The sequence below is a fragment of the Rhinatrema bivittatum genome, chromosome 10, assembly GCF_901001135.1.
Source record: "Rhinatrema bivittatum chromosome 10, aRhiBiv1.1, whole genome shotgun sequence".
Taxonomy (NCBI): Eukaryota; Metazoa; Chordata; class Amphibia; order Gymnophiona; family Rhinatrematidae; genus Rhinatrema; species Rhinatrema bivittatum.
The window spans coordinates 89,112,786-89,132,492 of record NC_042624.1 but is presented as its reverse complement, the minus strand read 5'-3'; the positions used below and the strand labels follow the sequence as shown (position 1 = coordinate 89,132,492).

The 19,707-nt window shown below is 38.6% G+C and overlaps 1 protein-coding gene across 19 annotated transcripts in view; it reads left to right on the top strand.

Moving 5' to 3' along the window:
* Positions 1 to 19,707, top strand: part of ADGRL2 (adhesion G protein-coupled receptor L2) — a 579,402-nt gene that overhangs the window by 478,244 nt on the left and 81,451 nt on the right. For 11 of the 19 annotated variants that reach the window (XM_029618001.1, XM_029618004.1, XM_029618002.1 and 8 more), the window contains 2 exons: positions 14,165 to 14,179; positions 14,902 to 15,702. In XM_029618001.1, coding sequence (XP_029473861.1) covers positions 14,165 to 14,179; positions 14,902 to 15,702 — 816 coding nt within the window. The remainder of the gene's footprint in view (positions 1 to 14,164; positions 14,180 to 14,901; positions 15,703 to 19,707) is intronic. The other 8 variants (XM_029618020.1, XM_029618008.1, XM_029618016.1 and 5 more) reach the window with 1 other exon arrangement.

The window sequence follows — 19,707 nt, the reverse complement described above, 5'->3', positions numbered from 1 at the left end:
TTGCATACTTCAATGTGTTACTTTCTGCAGGAAGGTTTCTTACATGCTGTTTTTACTTGATTGGTGATTTTTCTTTTTTATTGCATTGTGGTGTTCTTTTGTATTGTGCGCTGATTGTTTGAGTGCTTCTGCGTATGCTCTTGTGAATAGCCAGGTTTTTAATTCTTTTTTGAAAATTGTAATGCTTAGTTGTGTTCTTAATCCAGTTGGTAGTGAATTCCATAGTTTTGGGCTGGCGATGGATATGGCTCTCTCACGTGTTGATTTTAGTTGCTTGATTCTTGCATGAGGGATTTTTAGAAGACCTTTGTTCTTTGATCGTAAGTTTCGTTTTGGATTGTGAGTTATGATGTATTTGCTTAGCCAGTTGCTTTGTTGTCCCATGATAATTTTATGCAGTGTTGTCATTTCTTTGTATACTATTCAGTATTTTATAGGAAGCCAATGTAAAGAGATTAGTATTGGTGTGAGGTGCTCGTGTTTTTTTTTGCTCCAGTCAGAATTCTTGCAGGTGCGTTCCGCAAAATTTGAAGTGGTTGTATAGTGGAGATTGTATAGCGCTTTCCCAGGGCTTATCATACGAAAATGGACTTGTCTATTATATGGTGACCTTCATATGGTGCCGCTAATTGCTTATGGCTTTTTCGTATGATAAGCCCTGGGAAAGCGCTAGGGCTGTTTAATAATGAGGTCATTTGAAAAAGCAGAGTTCATAGATACTTCAATCACATCTTTTTATACCATTAATAAGACACCCAAAACATAGCATGAACAAGGAAAATGCACATAAACAAAACTTGCTATGAGAAAGGACTTGTCTATTATATGGTGACCTTCATATGGTGCCAGCAATTGCTTATGGCTTTTTCGTATGATAAGCCCTGAGAAAGCGCCAGGGCTGTATAATCATGAGGTCACTTGAAAAACCAGAGTTCATGGATACTTCAATCACATCTTTTTATACTATTAATAAGACTCCCATGAAGTACCCGTGAAGTATCCATGAACTTCATGAAGTATCCATGAACTCTGGTTTCTCAAGTGACCTCATGATTATACAGCCCTAGCGCTTTCACAGGGCTTATCATACGAAAAATCCATAAGCAAGTAGCGGCACCATATGAAGGTCACCATATAATAGACAAGTCCTTTCGCATAGCAAGTTTTGTTTATGTGCATAATCACATCTTTAGCATTTCTTTTGCTTTCTCTGCACTTCATTTTTTTCCCCATCTATTTTTTATTCAAACAGCAAGGTTTGTTTCTTGTAATTAAAAGATTATAGGATTATAGAGAGGCAGCCATGCCAGGTCCATGGCTGCCATTAATAACATGATGCAAGGCCCAGGCTATGACTGCCTCCTTCCTCCCAAGTCCCTAATATTTATTTGTTAAAAATTATTATCCACTTACAATAGACATTCAGTGCTAAGTGGGAGTGCACGAAGTGCCTGTCGCTGGTTACTTGTCAACTGCTCAGGCACTCGGGGGCGGGGGCATGGTTCTGCTGCTAGGAGTAAAAGCAGGGAGCATGCATTTTTTCCCCCTGCTTTTTTATTCTCGGTTGATCAGCATTTCTCCCACTCACCCTCTTGCACTCCTCTCTCATATGTAACAGCTCGGTAAAGGGGACAGATTCCCCGAGCTGTTACTCATTTTAGGGTAGTGTGGATCCATGCTGTCCAGCTGGCAACAGACATAGTTGGAGACCATGATGGGGCCCAAGTTTGTGGCAACGCTCTGCCAGATAGTGCCTGAAGTCCAGGGTGTGCTGAAGCCTTGCTGGGACATAACAGATGGGTTGCCAAGGCATCAGGGTAGGAGGTTTCCTTGCATGTTTTGGCTGGTTTGGGTTTTTGTCATATGTTTGTAAGGCTTAAAAGGGCTGCAACCCTTGTTGTCCAGTCATGTGTTTGTAGTTCTTTGTCAATCTGTTGTAAATTGTGTAAAGCATGGTGAGGGCAAGAGGAGTGCCTGATAGCCCTGGCTGTTCATGTTATTGAGTTGAGCCTAAAATATCCAAATCTAATAGACAAATTTTTCAGCATCCTGATTTTCGAAAGATAATCATGTCTTGCTAACTTGATTCTTTTTTTTTTCCATGAAATAATTTTCATGGACAGGATGTTTTGATTGCATTTCTGCATATTTTGACCAAAATTGTTTTGAATAAATAAAAAATAGTTTTACTACAGAAAACCGTGCAGACATTTTGACTTTTCTCCCACTTTTAATTTTGTGGTTGGTAGAGAGTGATTCTTCTCTAGTTTAATGAATGCTTTAGGATGCAAGTTCTCCAAAATATTAAGCTGCTTTTTCATGTAATATTGGGTGACTTGTGGAAAGGGGCCGTTAAAGGCTAAAAATATTGCTGCTTAAAACATCAAGCCTTTAAAAGGTATTGTGTATGCAACTACTTTGGTTTTCTTTTAGCAAACTGTATTTTTGACAGGCTGAAACTCTTCCTGCTTTCTGCACTGCATAGAAGACTGAGATGAGGATTTATAGGTGCGCCATCCTTTTAGGAATGAAAGACAGATTGAAAGCTTTATTCCCTAAGTAGATACTCTAGATTTCATTTTAAATTTTCATTTAGGGCTTTATTTACTATGCTCGTTTCCCATAGATACAGAATGGGGGGGAGATCTTAGTAATAAATAAGGCTTTTAGACTAAACACCACAATATAAAACATTTCAAAAGCACTTCATTTCTTTTTATGATAGATTCAGCTTTGCAAAATTTGTTTCCTTAAATTCATCCAATTTAAAAAAAACAAACCAAAAAAAGAACTTCAGCTGGAAGATAGTTTAGAGCACACTAACCATTAATATAATCTGTATCCTTTCACTATTGTCCCAACATTTTAAATTTATATTTCATTTATATATACAATATATATATAGTATGCTTAAGTTTAATGTATTTTAATATTGCTTTTTGCTCAGGAGTGAGGCCACCCATAATAGTTCACAGAAGAAATTAAGTGAATTGCTAAAATCTAAAAAAATCATGTTGCATTTCACTGTTCATATTCAGAAGTAGTTTATAGTAGTTTATTACATTGTCTAAAGATCCATGCTAGCAAAGTGTAAGAAAATACAGTACTAAATACAGTTACCTACTACTTTTTAGAATGTTGATTTAGTATTGATATGATTTTGTTCTGGAACAAACAGTGGATATCGACACATATCAAGTCTTACTAATAGTCTGGAATTAATTTTATTATTTGCAGCAGTATTAGTTGTTTAGTGTGTTTATATTTAATTATTTGGTAGAAGTGGTGCTAGTGAAGTTAGTTTTGGAAGTGTTTTTGGTTTGTGGCATAGATTTGCATCCAATAAATTCTGGTATCCATTTTCCATGTTTGTCTGTAACCCTGTTGTATGTAGGTTAAAGAGAGTCTCAAATAAGCATCCAATTAATTTTCACACATTTTAGTATATTAGACTTTTTTTCTCCTAGCTTTTGCTAGAAATTTCAATTAATTTATATTAGCCTGACATTAAATAGCTTGGCTGTCTTAACATTTACTGTAGCCAGGCCTGTCAGAACAAAATGTAGTAAAGTTTCAAGTGTTATAAGCTATATTTAAGACATTGAACATGTTCAGCCACTTCATAATGGAATATTCTCCTCCTTTCCTTTCACGGGATCCAAACTAATATGGCTTAAATTATTTTGTCTATAAATTGCTATGATATATTTTATTTATTTATTACCTGCCTTTTTGAATATGAGATTCACACAAAAAGCATAAGGTTGTGTTTTGTAGCTTAATAGTAAAAGGTATATAATAGATTAGGAGCTGACCCATCCCTAGAACTGGGGTGGTGCTCCACTTCCAATCCCGGGGTGCGGCTTAGGGAGAGAGGATGGAAGGCTGTGTGTGTGGAGGGTGTCAGCAACCACAGATACATGGGGCCGGCCCACCCACCCACCAACCTCTTATTTTGCCAATTTTATTTCTTTAAAGAGCTCACCTTACAGGTAATATCGTTTTTCTTTGTCCTAGGCTGCTGCTGGCATATGTTCCTGTGATTAAGCCACAGGCTGCCTCTCACTCGAACGTTGCCCCCCATCCTTTGCTTGTAGTGCTGGGTGCTTGCTGTCTGTTCTGGCTCCTGGCAGTGGGTGGTGTTTTGTGCCTTCGAAAGGCAGCGATGAGTCAGAACTCAGTGCTGGGGAGAGTATGCATGCAGAGTTGGGGGGTTAGCACATGAGGCTGACCAATGACTAGGGCAGGAGCAGAGCCTCCACCCCCCCCCAACAAGCTGCCATGTGAGTGCCTGAGTGGAATAAGAGGAGAAAAATGGCATTGCACCTTCATTACCTGGATGTTTCATGCATATGGGGATCCAGGAACAGAGAATGTGTCTGCTGTTTGGGTCCCCCAACTCTTCCCAAACGCGGGGTTGTGCCCTGGATGGCCTGAATGTTTCTAGCCATGCTATGTGTGCGGTGGTGCTCCTGGCGTGGCTGGCGTGGATGGATCCGAAGACCGATGTAGCTTGCACCGAGGCCTGAATTTTGCAGGGCACATGCGTGGAACTCGACTCGCAGGTCTGGCGGAAGCGGTTTCTGATCAGACCCCAAGACTAACTTTAAATAGATCAACAAACACTGACTAATCTCCACCAGCAACCTAGCAGAAATACTGTTGACTAACTCAAAAATAACACCATTGTAAACATTTTTAGTGTGTAGCAGCTTGTTTAAGGCATTCGGGTACTGCTGGCATAGTCAATTTAGCATTTTTGAGTTCCGGTTTGGGCACTGAAGGCTTGACAGATGAGTGGAAGTCCTGTATTTGTCAGAACTCTTCTAGAAAGGAGTTCCAGAGGGCAGGGGCAGCTTCCGTGAAGAATCGGCATTTTTAGATACGCATTGTCTTAAATATGATTAAAACTGTAGGATTGTCTCCAGAATTACTTTTTTAAAATACAGGTTGGTAAAGGGAAAAAGAACTTATTATACTCCCCTTGTTCCATATTGTCCTTTTCTTCAAATAGTTTCCCTTTCTTCCTGCTCCTTTTAGGCTTCCAGCTTTATCCAAACCACCCTCTACTGGGGCTACAGGGACATGATTTATTACCATTTGGCAATTTTTCCTTTCTTTTTCTACCCTTTTAATTATTCTGTATATTACTTTGGCAAAACATGTAAAATTGTCATGCCAATAAAGTTATTTGAATCTGACATGAGCCTTCATTGGCAAATACCCCTTCCCCACCCAACATCTAGTCCGACCATTGCAAGTGACATCCTTCAGCCAGCAATCACAGATTGACTCCTTCTGCAATTTGGCACATGTGCACCTGTATGTGGCCACTAAACATTGCTGTTGTGTGATGGCCAAGATTCCATCTAGCATCATGAATAAAGCAGTTAAACTATTTCTTGTCCTTCTAGTTTTAATTGACCATTATTTAATTTTTTTTAAAACATGAATAATAGCCGAACGGCACTCTTTCACTTAAATCCAGCTGTGTCCTTTGTAACGCATCAAGGATAATGTCCCTAATTTCATGTGTGAAGGAAGTTAAATCAGAGTTGGCAGGAAAGAAAAATCAGCAGGAATTGGAAGCAAAGTAGTTTTACAAAGTCACACTTATGCAGTAATTAATGCTTTGTACAAATCTTCACCTTCCTAGTTGAGCTGCCCCTTTATACTGACTAGTCCTTGTTCCTTCCCCACATTTGTCAGGCTAGGGAGGTTCATCCTACCAGAGTTATTGTCCTTATCTCATCAAGAGCGGCCTGTCATGTAAAAAGATGTCACTGTCTTTATTTTATTTTTTATTAAAGACAGCTAAAGTTTTAAGGAAAGTTGTTGCGGCAGTCCGCATTTGCTGGTGCTAAGCGTGTGCCACGCTTGGAGCTGGAAGTGGGGTCACGGAGCTGCACACTCAACTGCAGCTGGAGGAGAGCGTCCTGCAGAGGATCACATCGCACCAGGCCCCTGACGACAGTGCTGCAGCCCGACGCCATCGCATCAACCCCATAGCTGGGCCAAGGGGGAGGGCCGCCGTGCAGGCAGGAAGAGTCTGGGCAAACGGAAGTAGGGGAGAGCATTGGGCAAGTTCGAGCCCAGGGGGCCGGATTACGGGTGGAGCTGCATCACGACGTTGCCTGCAGGTTCGTCCCTTTTGTTCCTGACTCCCGGTGCTGTCACTGCCACCCACCCACCCCCCTTCCTTTGAGCTGTCTGAATACTCAAGTTTAGCTAGTACATACTCTTCGTTAGTATCTAATGCTTGGAAGTCCTGTTAATGTCACAGCAGTTGGGTGTGGTACCCGAGCCAGAAAGGGGGAGAAGGGGTTACAACTGAAGGTAGTTCCCAGAAGGCCATGTTAGGCTTTCCATTCAGCCGGGGAGATTATCTGCCATCAGGACCAGGAAGCCCCAATGCGGTGGTAGTCACCTTGCTTGGGCTTGGGTGTGGCTGGCTGACCGAGAATGCCTACAAGGAGTGCCACTCGGGAGGACTAGGCTTTGCTTGCCCAGGTCCTAGAGGTGACGCACTGCCTGCCCCATGTGCTGAGGATAGTATCTATCTCTGTTATGGCTCAGATACATAGGTGTGGTTTCTATTGCTATTTATCTTCATTAAAACTGAGGCTAATTTACACCATTCTATGGATTGTGTGGATTACTGAGGCAGATGTGCTCCCTTTACCCAGCCACCTTTACGATAAACTGGTCGCTGCTACGCTGGTTAAGATAAACAGAAATCAAGAACAAGCTAAAATCAGATTAATGGAGTGAAGTCAGTGCTAGAAATGCAGTTTTTAAGGTAACAGCATTTTACAAAAAATAAGTTCAAACTCTAAGGGTTAAAATTAATTTATCCAAAATAAATTTTCTGCAGTTAAACATAATGGGGCGGATTTTCAGAGCCCTGCTCGCCTAAATCCGCCCAAAACCGGGCGGATTTAGGCGAGCAGGGCCCTGCGCGCCAGTGAGCCTATTTTACATAGGCCTACCGGCGCGCGCAGAGCCCCGGGACTCGCGTAAGTCCCGGGGTTCTCCGAGGGGGGCGTGTCGGGGGCGGGCCCGGTCGTCGTGGCGTTTCGGGGGTGTGTTGGCAGCGTTTTGGGGGCGGGTACGGGGGCATGGCTACGGCCTGGGGCGGTCCGGGGGCGTGGCAGCGCCCTCCGTACCCGCCCCCAGGTCGCGGCCGGCCGCGCAGGAGGCCCGCTGGCGCGCGGGAATTTACTTCTCCCTCCGGGAGGCGTAAATCCCCGGAGAAAGGTAAAGGGGGGGGGGTGTAGACAGGGCCGGGTGGGTGGGTTAGATAGAGGAAGGGAGGGGAAGATGAGGGGAGGGCGTTAGAGGATTCCCTCCAAGGCCGCTCCGATTTCGGAGCGGCCTTGGAGGGAACGGGGGTAGGCAGCGCGGCTCGGCGCGTGCCGGCTATACAGAATTCATAGCCTTGCGCGTGCTGATCCAGGATTTTAGTGGATACGTGCGGCTCCGCGCGTATCTACTAAAATCCCGCATACTTTTGTTTGCGCCTGGAGCGCCAACAAAAGTACGCCAACGCGCCTTGTTTGAAAATCTACCCCAATGTGTGTGTGTGTGTGTGTGTGTGTGTGTATATATATATATATATATATATATATATATATAGATAGATAGATAGATAGATAGATATAAAAGAAAGCTGTTGTCTCTTATGGTGAAATTATGAGCTCCAAAGGGCAGTAATTAAAAACTAGATTCCCAGTGTGGATACTGAAAAACAGGGAGGAAAACATTCAAACAACTGTGCATAGCGGTCTATATGGCCGTGCAAAGATTTACAATAATATTTTATAACCTTTTGCGTTTAACAAATAACACACAACTCTACCCCACAACATACGTGCTTATGTATGCATGCAGTGCATCTCGAATATTTCAGTGCATTGACTGCAGGTACTTTTCATAACTATTTAAAAAGTGTAGGCATGTCTATTTTATACACGAAAATAAAGGACTTGCATAAATCTGTTTATTTTAAACATGTGTGTGTAATTGAAATTAACCAGTTTAACAATTACTCCACAGTTCCACCTAGTCCTCCTCCAGTGATTGAGACTCTCCTGGTTCTTCAGCAAGAACTCTCCCCCACCTCATGCGTACTTCCTACCCAGCCAATAGTACACGATAAGCACATTTAATATCACATAGGCAAGATCATTAACAGGTGTAAAATTGTGAGTAAGTTGGCAAATCTTTGTGAGGTAGATCTTAAAAACATACGCATGCGCGTACATTTGTTCGTGCCACCGGCGCGAACAAAAGTACACCGGATTTTATAAGATACGCGTGTAGCCGCACATATCTTATAAAATCCGGGATCGGCGCGCGCAAGGCTGCGCAAAATCGGCAGCCTGCACGCGCCGAGCCGCACGGCCTCAGAGGGAACTTTCCTTCTGTGTCCCCCCACCTAGCCCTACCTAATTCCCCCCCCCCCCCTACCTTTCTTGGGCAAGTTACACCTGCTTGAAGCAGGCGTAACTTGCCTGCACCGCCTCGGCATCCCCTGGCACAGGCCGCAGTGCCGGGGGACTCGGGACCGGCCTCCCGGACCGCCCCCGGACACGCTCCCTCCCGCCCCTTTTACGAAGCCCCGGGACTTACTTGCATCCCGGGGCTTTGCGTGCGCCGGCGGCCTATGCAAAATAGGCGCGCGAGTGCCCTGCGTGTGTAAATCCGGCAGGATTTACGCGCGCAGGGCTTTTAAAATCTAGCCCTGTGTGTAAGTGCATTCTAAAATAGCAACTTCATGTGACTGTTGGCCCCACCCGGATATGCCCCTAGACTGCCCCCTCTTACGAGCACGCAATAGCAAAAATATGCTTGATGTTTATAGATTAGCATGCACACAAGTAAATGCTAATTTTTATGCACATAATTCTTTGAAAAATTCACCGCATATGTGTAAGTTGTAAACTTGTTTCTTTAAAAAAAAAAAAAAAACTAAGCAAAATACTCCATCACTCTCCTTCAAGAGCAAAATGATTTCAGGTTATAACTAAAAAAAAAAAAAACCCAAAAATCTGCCCAAATAAAAGTACAATTACAAATATTTTACCTGTTAATATCCTGAGAAATTGGGTAAAGAAAGTTATAAACCAGTTAAGGACATTCTGTTAATAATAATAAATTCCCCTTTGATGTCATGCTCATCATACTGTATAAGCCTCCATTCTTAGTATGTGTTTTGTTTAAAAAAAATTGTGTATAGGTATGTGTATGTATATATATGTGTGTGTGTGTGTGTGTGTATATTTATATATATATATATATATATATAGTGAAATAATGATGAATCTACTGCCAGCATATTCCTTTTAGACTTAGAAATCATCCTGGCCTTGAAAATGTAGAATCCTTTTGCTCTTATTTTAACTGATAGGTCATAAATAGCAGCATTGACCTCCAAGACATACATTTTTCATTTGATGTTTCAGCAGGTTTTCCTCAGGCACTCTGCTCCTTAACTGGGGCATCTCCTGTCAGGAAAATCTCTAACTGCTATTGGCTAATCAAATAATTTCAGGGGGAAAGGGGCAGTAGTGGGTTGTGAGTTTTGCTGTCACCCTCCTCTCTCTCTGAATGTGTGAGAATTTTATCCTACTTTTTTCCTGCAGGGTACTAACAGACTGATACAGTAGACAGTTTGGGAAAGCTGTTTGTTCCTGACTTTTTTTTTTTTTTTTGCTCTACTCTTAAACTAGTTTTCTCTTTTAGGTATTTGTTCTCCAGTGATGGTTTTATTTTTTTTGCTGGTGACTTATTTTCCAACGAGAGAGCATCACATAACTATGTAATTTCTCTCCCCTCTTTCTATTAACTCCCTTATGGGTGTGTATCTGTCTATCTCTATCTGCCTATGTGTCTGTCTTTGTGTGTATATGTGTCTCTCTCTCTAACTCTAACTGTATGTATGTGTACATATATATATATATATATATATATCAAGTGGCTATTGAAAGTCTACACCCCCTTCCAAAATGTTCAGCTTTTCTTGCCTTACATCCTGGACATTAAAATGCATTAAGCCAGCATTTGTTCCATGTATCCCCAGAGCTGCCAAATGAAAAATATATTCCAGAATTTCTTAAATACTGAAGTAGAAATAATTTAAAAAAATGGAATAACTTAGTTGGATAAGTGCCACTCCCCTTGTACTTCTTTAGCAGTCCTCAAAACTTAACGCTCTGGTGTAACCAAATGCCTTGAAAAGCACAAACCAAGTGAATTGGCCCCATCTGTGTCGAAGTGTACTGATCCACACATTAAAAGGATGCAATTCAGCAGTTCCTGTTGGTTCTCTTTGCTGCCTAGTGCATTTCAAAGCGAAGACTCAACCATGAGCACCAAGGAACTGTCAAAAGACTGAGAATTAAATTGTGGAAAGGCACAGATATGGGAATGGGTATAAAAAAATTTGCAAGTCCTTGAATATCTCTGAGCGTGATCAGTTATTGAATATCTCTGAGCGTGAGCAGTTATTAAGAAAGGAAAGGTGTATGAAATCACCATGACCCTGCCTAGATTAGGTTGTCTTCCAAACTGGTAGGACTGGTGCTTCTATTATGCAAACTAGGTGCTCACCTAGCATGTCAAAATTTAGGGGGTGGCAAAAATCTCACCTGCATGAGGCCTAGAGGGTGCTGTGACAGAGTCAATCCTACCAAAGAAGGGAGGGTTGTGTTTAAGCTACTGCCACTGCCAGGAGTGAGCCATGTGCTAGAGGTGGGGTGGAGTAACCAAAGGTTTACCTTGGGTGCCCAATACTCTTCACCCACCCTGCAAACTTGAAAACCAAACAAGGAGGGGACTGGTCAAACTTTGAAAGAGCTTACAGGGCTGGTCAAAGTATGAATGTGAAGTCAATATTCCAAGCACTCCACAAATCTGACCCTTATGGTAAAGGTGGCAAGAAGGAAGATCTGAAGCTGGGTCAGAAATTCTCCTTTTGACAAGACAACAACTTGAAGCATGCAGCTAGAAGTTCATTGGAGTGACTACAGAACAAAAAGGTAAATGTCCTGGAGTGGCCCAATCAGAGCCGTGACCTCAATCCAATTGAAACTGTGGAATGACTTGAAGATTGTTGTCTATCAGTGCTCCCCAAGGATCTTGACAGAGCTTGAGCAGTTTTGTAAAGAAGAATGGGCTAATATTGACAAATCTAAGTATGCCAAGCTGGTGGAAAACTATCCCAATAATTTCACAACTATAATGGCCGCCAAAGGTACTGCCACCAAGTATTTCAGGGGAGTAGAGACTTATGCAGTTGGATTTCAGGGTTGTTTTTTTTTGGCAGGGGGTGGTTAGATACATATATGTCCCCATGAAAAGGGTGGAATATGGTGTATCGAGTGGAAAAAAATCCTCTTTTAAATGCATGCAAGTTTAATTCACTGATACAACAAAATATGAAAATGTTGGTATAGACTTTCTATAAGCCTTCCTGTGTGTGTATATATATCTATCTATATAAATATAGATATATAGAGAGATATAGATAGTAAAAATGTACAATTGGTACAGAATTATGCATAAAAGGAAGTCAAGTGCATAAACTGCTTCAAGATGTAAAGTAGACTAACCTCCTTTATTATAAATACCAATCAACTCCTTAAAAAAGAGAAATATTTGTAAATGCAAAATTCTTACCAAAGTATCAAAACTTTATTCAAAGCTATTTTAAATAAAAACTCTATTTTGTATTCAAATATTATTAAATTTGCTTAAATCATCAAATCTCACAAAGTCAAAATATTACATTCCATTCACGCCACCATTCATACCATAAACAATAAAATCTGATGGATTAATACTTATCCCCAGCAAATGACATAACTAAAAAGACACATTTCTCACTGCTATAGCGATGTTATACACTGTTCGTGTGGCAAGCAACAAATCCTGTTTTATCCACAAATGTGCTCTGGGTGAGCGGTGCCTATTCAAAACTACATTAATCGCTGTTGTAGGATGTTAAACCTCTGCATAGGTCTCTGTTTACCTGCAAGCCTCTATAAAAAATAAATACAAATATTGCTGTAATATAAAGGAATAATTCCTTGCTGGAAGCTATAAAATGTTAAAAAGGACCCCTACAAAGGCCTTCATTTCACCCTCTCACGGGCTGCTTTAGGGGGGGGAGCAGCACCAGGATATTAGCTATTTCAACAAAATCTTCTTGTTGGGACTCCACTCAATCCGTCTAGTATCCAACTCTGCAGTGTTCTTAAAGATTTAATTAGTAAGTTGTACATTACCACTAAAGATAAATGAAAACCATTTCACAATATATGCATTCATACATTAATCATTTTACAATCTTAAAGTAGAATTACTGCAATGTAACAAACAAACCCATCTTTTCTTGTAATTCTCAAATATTTATCTCTTTACCTCGTCTAATCCTTTTGGAAACTTGTACATTAGATGTCCTGTTTAGCTTAATTTAAAAAGCTCATTGATATCACATGTTAACCTAAATATAACAAAAGTTTATAGCATAAGTTTTTAGCCCTGTGATGGTACCAAAGGATCATAAAGGCTCATTTGCCTACATCAATAAAGCACTACATTTATTTATTTATTTATTTATTTATTTATTTATTTTAACGACCAGTGTTAGTTTTCAAAAATTCCTCTAAAGAAGTCATTTATGGATGGTGAAATGAAGGCCTTCAGTTGGGTATATTTAACGAATGATTAACACTGAGCTGCAGTACTTGCTTTATTTCACATAATCATAATATATATGTGATATTTTGCGGTCAACATAGTGATCCATAACCAAGCAAGACAAAACAAAGCATCATCATATTAAATCATCACAAAACATTTTTTTTCACATAGCTGGGAATTTAGTAAAAAAAAAATTTTGTAAAATTTTGATACCTTTTTTTTGAAGTTTCAACTGGGGGATTTTTACGCTGGTTTTGATTACTGTTGCTTGAAACATGTTGATATATAGGGTGTGACAGATTTACAAGTTTGCTTGCTATTTCTTAGTAAGTTATGAACTGACACTTTTTCTGATTTGTTTTTTGGTTTTGCTTTTGGTTTCGATTTTTTTGTGAATGTTTGAAACATACAATAGGAAGCCATTTTGGAAAGATTCTTTTTTATGCTTTTTGTGACTATAGTGTGTTTTTTTAATAGTATTTTTGTATTCTCACACTACTTTTCTTTACAATATAGTCACTGCCGATTTATTATCACAAACACACACACACACACACACACACACATATATGTGTGTGTCTTAGAGGCATTCAGTCATAATCCTACAGATGGTAGCTTCGCCCCATTGGCTCCTCAGCCAAGCACATACACCAAATGTATGTGTATGTATATATGTTTTTATTTGTTACCCTCCTAGAATGGTAGATAGGTGGGCTATAAATTTGTGTCTATATAGAGATATATGGATAGATAAATATATAGATAGATAGATAGATATGTGTGTGTAAAGAGAGAATGAAACAGCTTACAAAGTTAGTAGGAGTATTTCAGTTAAGCATTAGCTGAGGAAAGCCTTTTAGAAGAGAGGGGTTTTGATAGTTTGTGGCATTTGTAGTTTGGGTAAGGTATCATTTCATTTGCATGAAACCATAATTCCCATACTTCTGCTTTCTTCGGGTAGTGAATGTTTTCTCTCTTGTTTAGAAGTGAAGAAAATGAAAACCTCATACAAAATAACCCCCCCCCCCAAAAAAAATAATAATAATAATTTGCTAACATTTCAAGTTCTACAGAGGCAAAAATCTAGTGAGTGTTTAGCTGCATAAAAGTAGCTAGTTACACAACGTGTTTGGTAAAGGAAAGGGTATATATACTCAGCATAAATGAAGTTATTAATTATTCATTTAGGGACACTTAGGGAAGCTACATGCCAACATACCTATTTTGCTTCTTTAAACTATTTAAAATGATTGATTCATGTTCATTTATGTAACTCTAGTCTTTCTCGTTTGATAGGTATTCCTGTTGTCTTTCTCTCTATCCAATGTAGTGGGCCTTCTGTTGTCCCCTGCACACAGTAACTGTACTAATACAATCTTAGAGAAAAATCAATTCATGTTAATCTTTTTTTTCTCTTTTCCTTGCACCCTCCTTTTTTCTCTTCCAATGCTCAAAATAGAAGTGGAGCAAAAAGGTAAATAACCTCCCCAGTCCAGATCCCAGCTCCTTGTTATGTGCTATATGGATGTTAATCTTCTTTCTCACTAAATCCCCTCCTTTCCTACAACATCGATGATATGGCTATCAACAGATTTTCATAAATAATAATTTGGCTAGATAGTGGGCTATAACAACTGAAGTCCATGTGGCAGAAGAGGTCTTTGTTTACATAGCCTTTGGTGCATTCTTGAGTATCATCTTGCTTGGTTTCAGGACCTCCCTCCATAGCATGCCTTGGTTAAAGAGTTTTGTTCACTGCTTCAGTTTTATTTCTCTTTGCTTGAGGTATCTGAGTTCAGCCTTACTTCCCAACTTGTACTCTTTCTTGTTATAATTTTTTGCAAGGGGGTGGTAGGGATATTAGTTTTTTGTTTTGTCTACATTTGGCAAAATGTGAATGATGCCCTGATTTCCTTTAGAAACTTTGAGCACATAACTGCTACACTTTTTTGCACGTAAGTATTATATAAATATTTCAGGCATTTGAGACAAAAAAAAATCCCAATCCCATTTCCTGCATGCCCAATGAAGAATAGTTTAGTAAAGCTTGTCGAGACGAAATTCAGCAGTTGTTATGCTGTCATCCCTTGCTAGTGGATCCTCGTTTTATATTGTACAACTAATAATGGTTTTGTATTACTTTGCTTGATAGCTGTTTGAACTAATTTTTGTTTTCCTTCTCTTCATGATTATTAGTTTTTGTTTGCCCTGGGACACTGAAAGCAGTTGTGGATTCACCTTATATATATGAAGCAGAGCAAAAGGCAGGAGCCTGGTGCAAAGACCCTCTTCAGGCTGCAGATAAAATATACTTTATGCCATGGACTCCTTATCGCACGGATACTTTGGTAGAATATGCTTCTATAGAAGAATTCCAAAATAGCCGCCAAACAACAACTTACAAACTTCCTAATCGAGTGGATGGCACTGGATTTGTGGTTTATGATGGTGCTGTCTTTTTTAACAAGGAAAGAACCAGAAATATTGTCAAGTTTGACTTGAGGACTAGAATTAAAAGTGGAGAAGCTATTATTAACTTTGCCAATTACCATGACACTTCTCCTTACAAATGGGGAGGAAAGACAGATATTGACTTAGCAGTTGATGAAAATGGTTTATGGGTAATTTATGCTACAGAACAGAACAATGGAATGATCGTTATTAGCCAATTAAACCCTTATACACTACGCTTTGAAGCAACTTGGGAAACCACATACGACAAACGGGCTGCATCAAATGCTTTTATGATCTGTGGCATTCTGTACGTTGTCCGGTCAGTGTATCAAGATAATGAAAGTGAAACTGGCAAGAATGCAATTGATTACGTTTTCAACACCAGGTTAAATAGAGGAGAATCTGTAGATATTCCTTTTCCCAATCAGTACCAGTACATTGCTGCAGTGGATTACAACCCTAGAGATAATCAGTTGTATGTGTGGAATAATAACTTCATTCTTCGATATTCTTTAGAGTTTCGTCTACCTGACCCTGCCCAAGGTAAGTGTGTGCATTTTTTTTTTTTTTTTACTTATTTTAGATGTTATGATTTTTAAGCAAGGATTTTATTTTTTAATATAGCCAGAATACATAGAAATAAAAGTGATGCGGATACATTTCTTGGTTCACAAATATGCATCATAAAAAAGCTTTATATCTAAATTTAGAATACATAATATACCCCAGCAGTTTTGTATGAGCATATCATGGCAAAAAATATGTATTGCCTTTAAATTGCAGAACAGTTTTTGGTTTATTGAAATGTTTAATTTGTTACTGAAAGTAGATTTGTATTATCAAATGTGGATGTCATCTATTTTTATCCCAGGAAAAATCTGTAAAACCAAATTACAAAACTATGCTTTACTGAATTTCTCTTGGTATACAGATTTGTTTGACATCCCTGTTTGTGAATAAAATTAGAAAAACTGTTCATAACTATTGTATTCTGTCTGATGTATGAATTAGTCTTTTAATGAATTTGCTGCCTTTAACAGTATAAATTACAACCCTAGAAGGTAATTTTCAAAAGGATTTACATGCTTAAAATTGGGCTTTACACATGTAAGTGAACTTTTGAACATTTCTACAATACATGCCATTGAATTGTCAATAGGTTTTACATGCGTTAAGTGCATGTAAAACCTATGTTACATTTATGAGCCTAATTTCTTTGAGAATTACCTCCACATTGTTTTGCTAGAGTCTTCCACTCATAGTTTGTGAAATTATAGAACTGCAGGATATTAACTTCTTGGGCAATGATGTTTTAGACGTCGTCTTCCAAAAAGTTTTTCAGGTATTTTCTATCAGATAATATTATAGAGGGGGAATCATAAAATAGATTAAAATAATATTGTTAATGGATTTCAATTATTAAAAAAACATTGGGTGCACCATTTCTAGGTGTTTTACACTTTAACATTCATAAAATATAAAACAGACAAAATAGACTGTAAACAGCAAACAATATAACTAATATTCACAAACTTAATAAAATTAAAACAAAACATCATGATAAATTAAAAGCAATGAGACTATTTCTTTTGCTGCTAACTCTGGAGGTGTAAGTGCCTGGAATCATTCCAATCGCTATAATGGAATATTTATCATTGGCTTCTGCTTTCCTCTGTGGCATTAAACACTTAACTAAATAAAGAAAAAGACCTTAAGTTTTCTGAACTGCGTAAAGAACTTTCCATCTTTACTTCAAGAGGTAGCAAATTACAAAGGGATGGACCCTGAACGCAGAAAAGGCATTCTTGGGGTTCATCAATTAAGAAGCAGAATGCAAATGTCTAGTGGGGTGATAAAGCTTTAAAACTGCATTAAAAACAGAGGGAACGATAGCATAGAAACCCTTAAACCCAGTAAAACTATTTAAAATGTATTCTCCAGTAAATAGGCAATCAGTGATACTCAAAATGGGAGATACATGGTGTCACATCAGGATTCTGGCTATGACCCTGGCTGCAGACTTTTGTATATGTTGAAGTACCTAGAGAGTTGGCTGGAGCAAGCCCAGGGAAGAGGTCATAGGGGATAAACCTAGTGCATGTACGACTGTTTTCAAAGAATTTTCTGTTAAAAAGGGATGTAACCTACGCACCATTTGAAGCTTCTAAAAGGCTCCTCGAACGATCTGGTTAATATGTGGGCATAGGGATAATGTGGTGTCCATTATTACCCCCAAATTTCAGGTTTGATGGATGAAAACTTCATCTACCATTATATTTTTTGGGTTATCATCAGAATGGTATCTAGCTAAATATAGTATCTCAGTTTTACCCATATTCAATGAGAGTTTATTATTTGTGAGCCAGCTTTCAAAAGTGGTCAAGCAAAATGAAATCTTAAGGATATCTGTTACAGAACCCTTAACTGGCAAATAAGACTTGGTATCAATGGCAAATATGCAGTAGTCAATATTGAGACTGGAAAAGATCTTACAAATGGGTGTCAAGTAGACGTTAAAAAGTGAGGCCTCAGGGCAGATCCTTGTAGCCCTCTGGTTTTAATTCAGACAGAGAAGACTTAGAATTTTAAATTACAATTACTCTTTCATCCATTCACAATAAATATTATCTTCCATTTACATGGCAGGACTGAGATTCCACTGCACAAAAAATTATTCGAGGTTTCAGGTTTTAATTGATTGCTGATGCCTGTTAGAAATCGGTTTTTGTGCTATCAGCTAAAATACTGTAGTGATGAGAGAGATCCCAGGATCTGGTTCTTAGTCAGAGTTTATGGTTTCTTCTGCTTGCTTGATTAATTTGGGGGCACATTATGAAAGATGTATGAGTACTCAGAATAAAGGTAAACATGTTTTTAATCGGTGTATATAACTAAGTAATAACAGATCAGGGTTTATGTTAAATGTTTGATGCACCCTCCTCAAGTGCAAAGGCACTCTGGAAATATGTCCGAATCCTTAGCATGCCCCAAGTGTTGCACTTGTAAAATCAGTGGGAGGGAGAATGTTACAAAATGGGTGGGATTTTACTTTTAAAATAACTCACCAGCATTTTCTTCTTTGTTTTACTGCATGTTCAGCTAAATGGCATCAAGCATGTTCAGATATATTTTTATCATTGGTTAGTGCCTCTAGGATCTGCTGACTGTGCATTAAACAATTTAGGTATGAAGATTTGATGTCTGACAAGTAGAATGCATCATTTTTCAGAAACATTGTGTGAGCACTGTTTTAAGGTTTGTGTAATTAAAGTGAGTAATATTAAAATTCTGGTCTTGTGAAAACCTTCAGTTATTTCATGTGGAATGCAATATAAATTTCAATGCTCCTATGATTGTCATTTAATTATACAACTTGAGATAGTTGTCACAAGTTCTATTGATGCTTTCCTCTTGGGACAAAAATAGCCGGAGCGATAAAAGAATTACCTGAAATAAAGGTCTAATAGCTGAGTACTAATTGCAATATTGTTAATACAAATTTCAGTGATTAAATATGTAGTAATTAGCACAGGGAGCTATGTGATGTGCAGCATGATAGTACTAATCAGTCCCCCCACTGTGCCCCTCTCCCCCTCCTGGACCTGAATCAGCAGCAGTTTCTTGACACACTTGCAATGATTGTGATGCCTTTGACAAATGCTAATTGAGAAAGCATTGAAAGCCTAGCTCAATTGTAATCAGGAGGAAATTAGAGGTTTCACAAGATGTCAGACAGTATTTCTAGTGAAGATACAAGACAGGTTTGAATAGGTTTTTGCAGAAGTTGACCAGGCATGAAGTTCATCTCCATTATGTGTGCAGTTTCCCAGTGCTCAGTAAATAAGTCTGTATGAAAGTAGATGTGCTCAAGACTTGTTATTTTGAAATAGGAGGAAAAAAGTATTGCATTAATCTAATGTTGACTAAAGGCCAGCTTTGAGTTTGGTGTGAAGAATAATCTAAGATAAGGCAATAAAATTATTTTACTGTGTGTTCTGATCACAAAAATATCTGGAATGTAAATCCATGATTTACTAAAAGTTAATTCATAAGGTACTTAAGAAAATCAGTTGATAGTATTGTTGAACACCATTTGGACATATTTATATACAAATTCTACACTGCTTTGAACTGATTTGTTAGCCCATAATAGTATGTAAGAAATTAAATTGCAGAGTAGACATTTTCTGAAGCAATATAAATATTTGAGAGACTACAATACTATAGATGACTTTTTTTTTTTGTGTTTATATTTCAGAAAGGGTTTTCATTAACAGAAACTTGGACCTTTTTTCAGCTTACATTTTTAGTTCTCGTCTTGCAGTTAGATTGAATTTGTTGCTGATATATTTTTGCCTATAGGTATTCAAGGTAAAATGCATTATAGAATCTGGTAAAGAAATTAGTTGGAAGTAACTAACAAAGAACATTCTTAATTCTGAAAATGTCTGAGATACTGTTTTCCACTAAACCTGACAAGAGATTCAGTTGAAATCTTTTGGAAATTAAGACTGCATCACCACATTTGATGGTAAACAGAGTACAGCA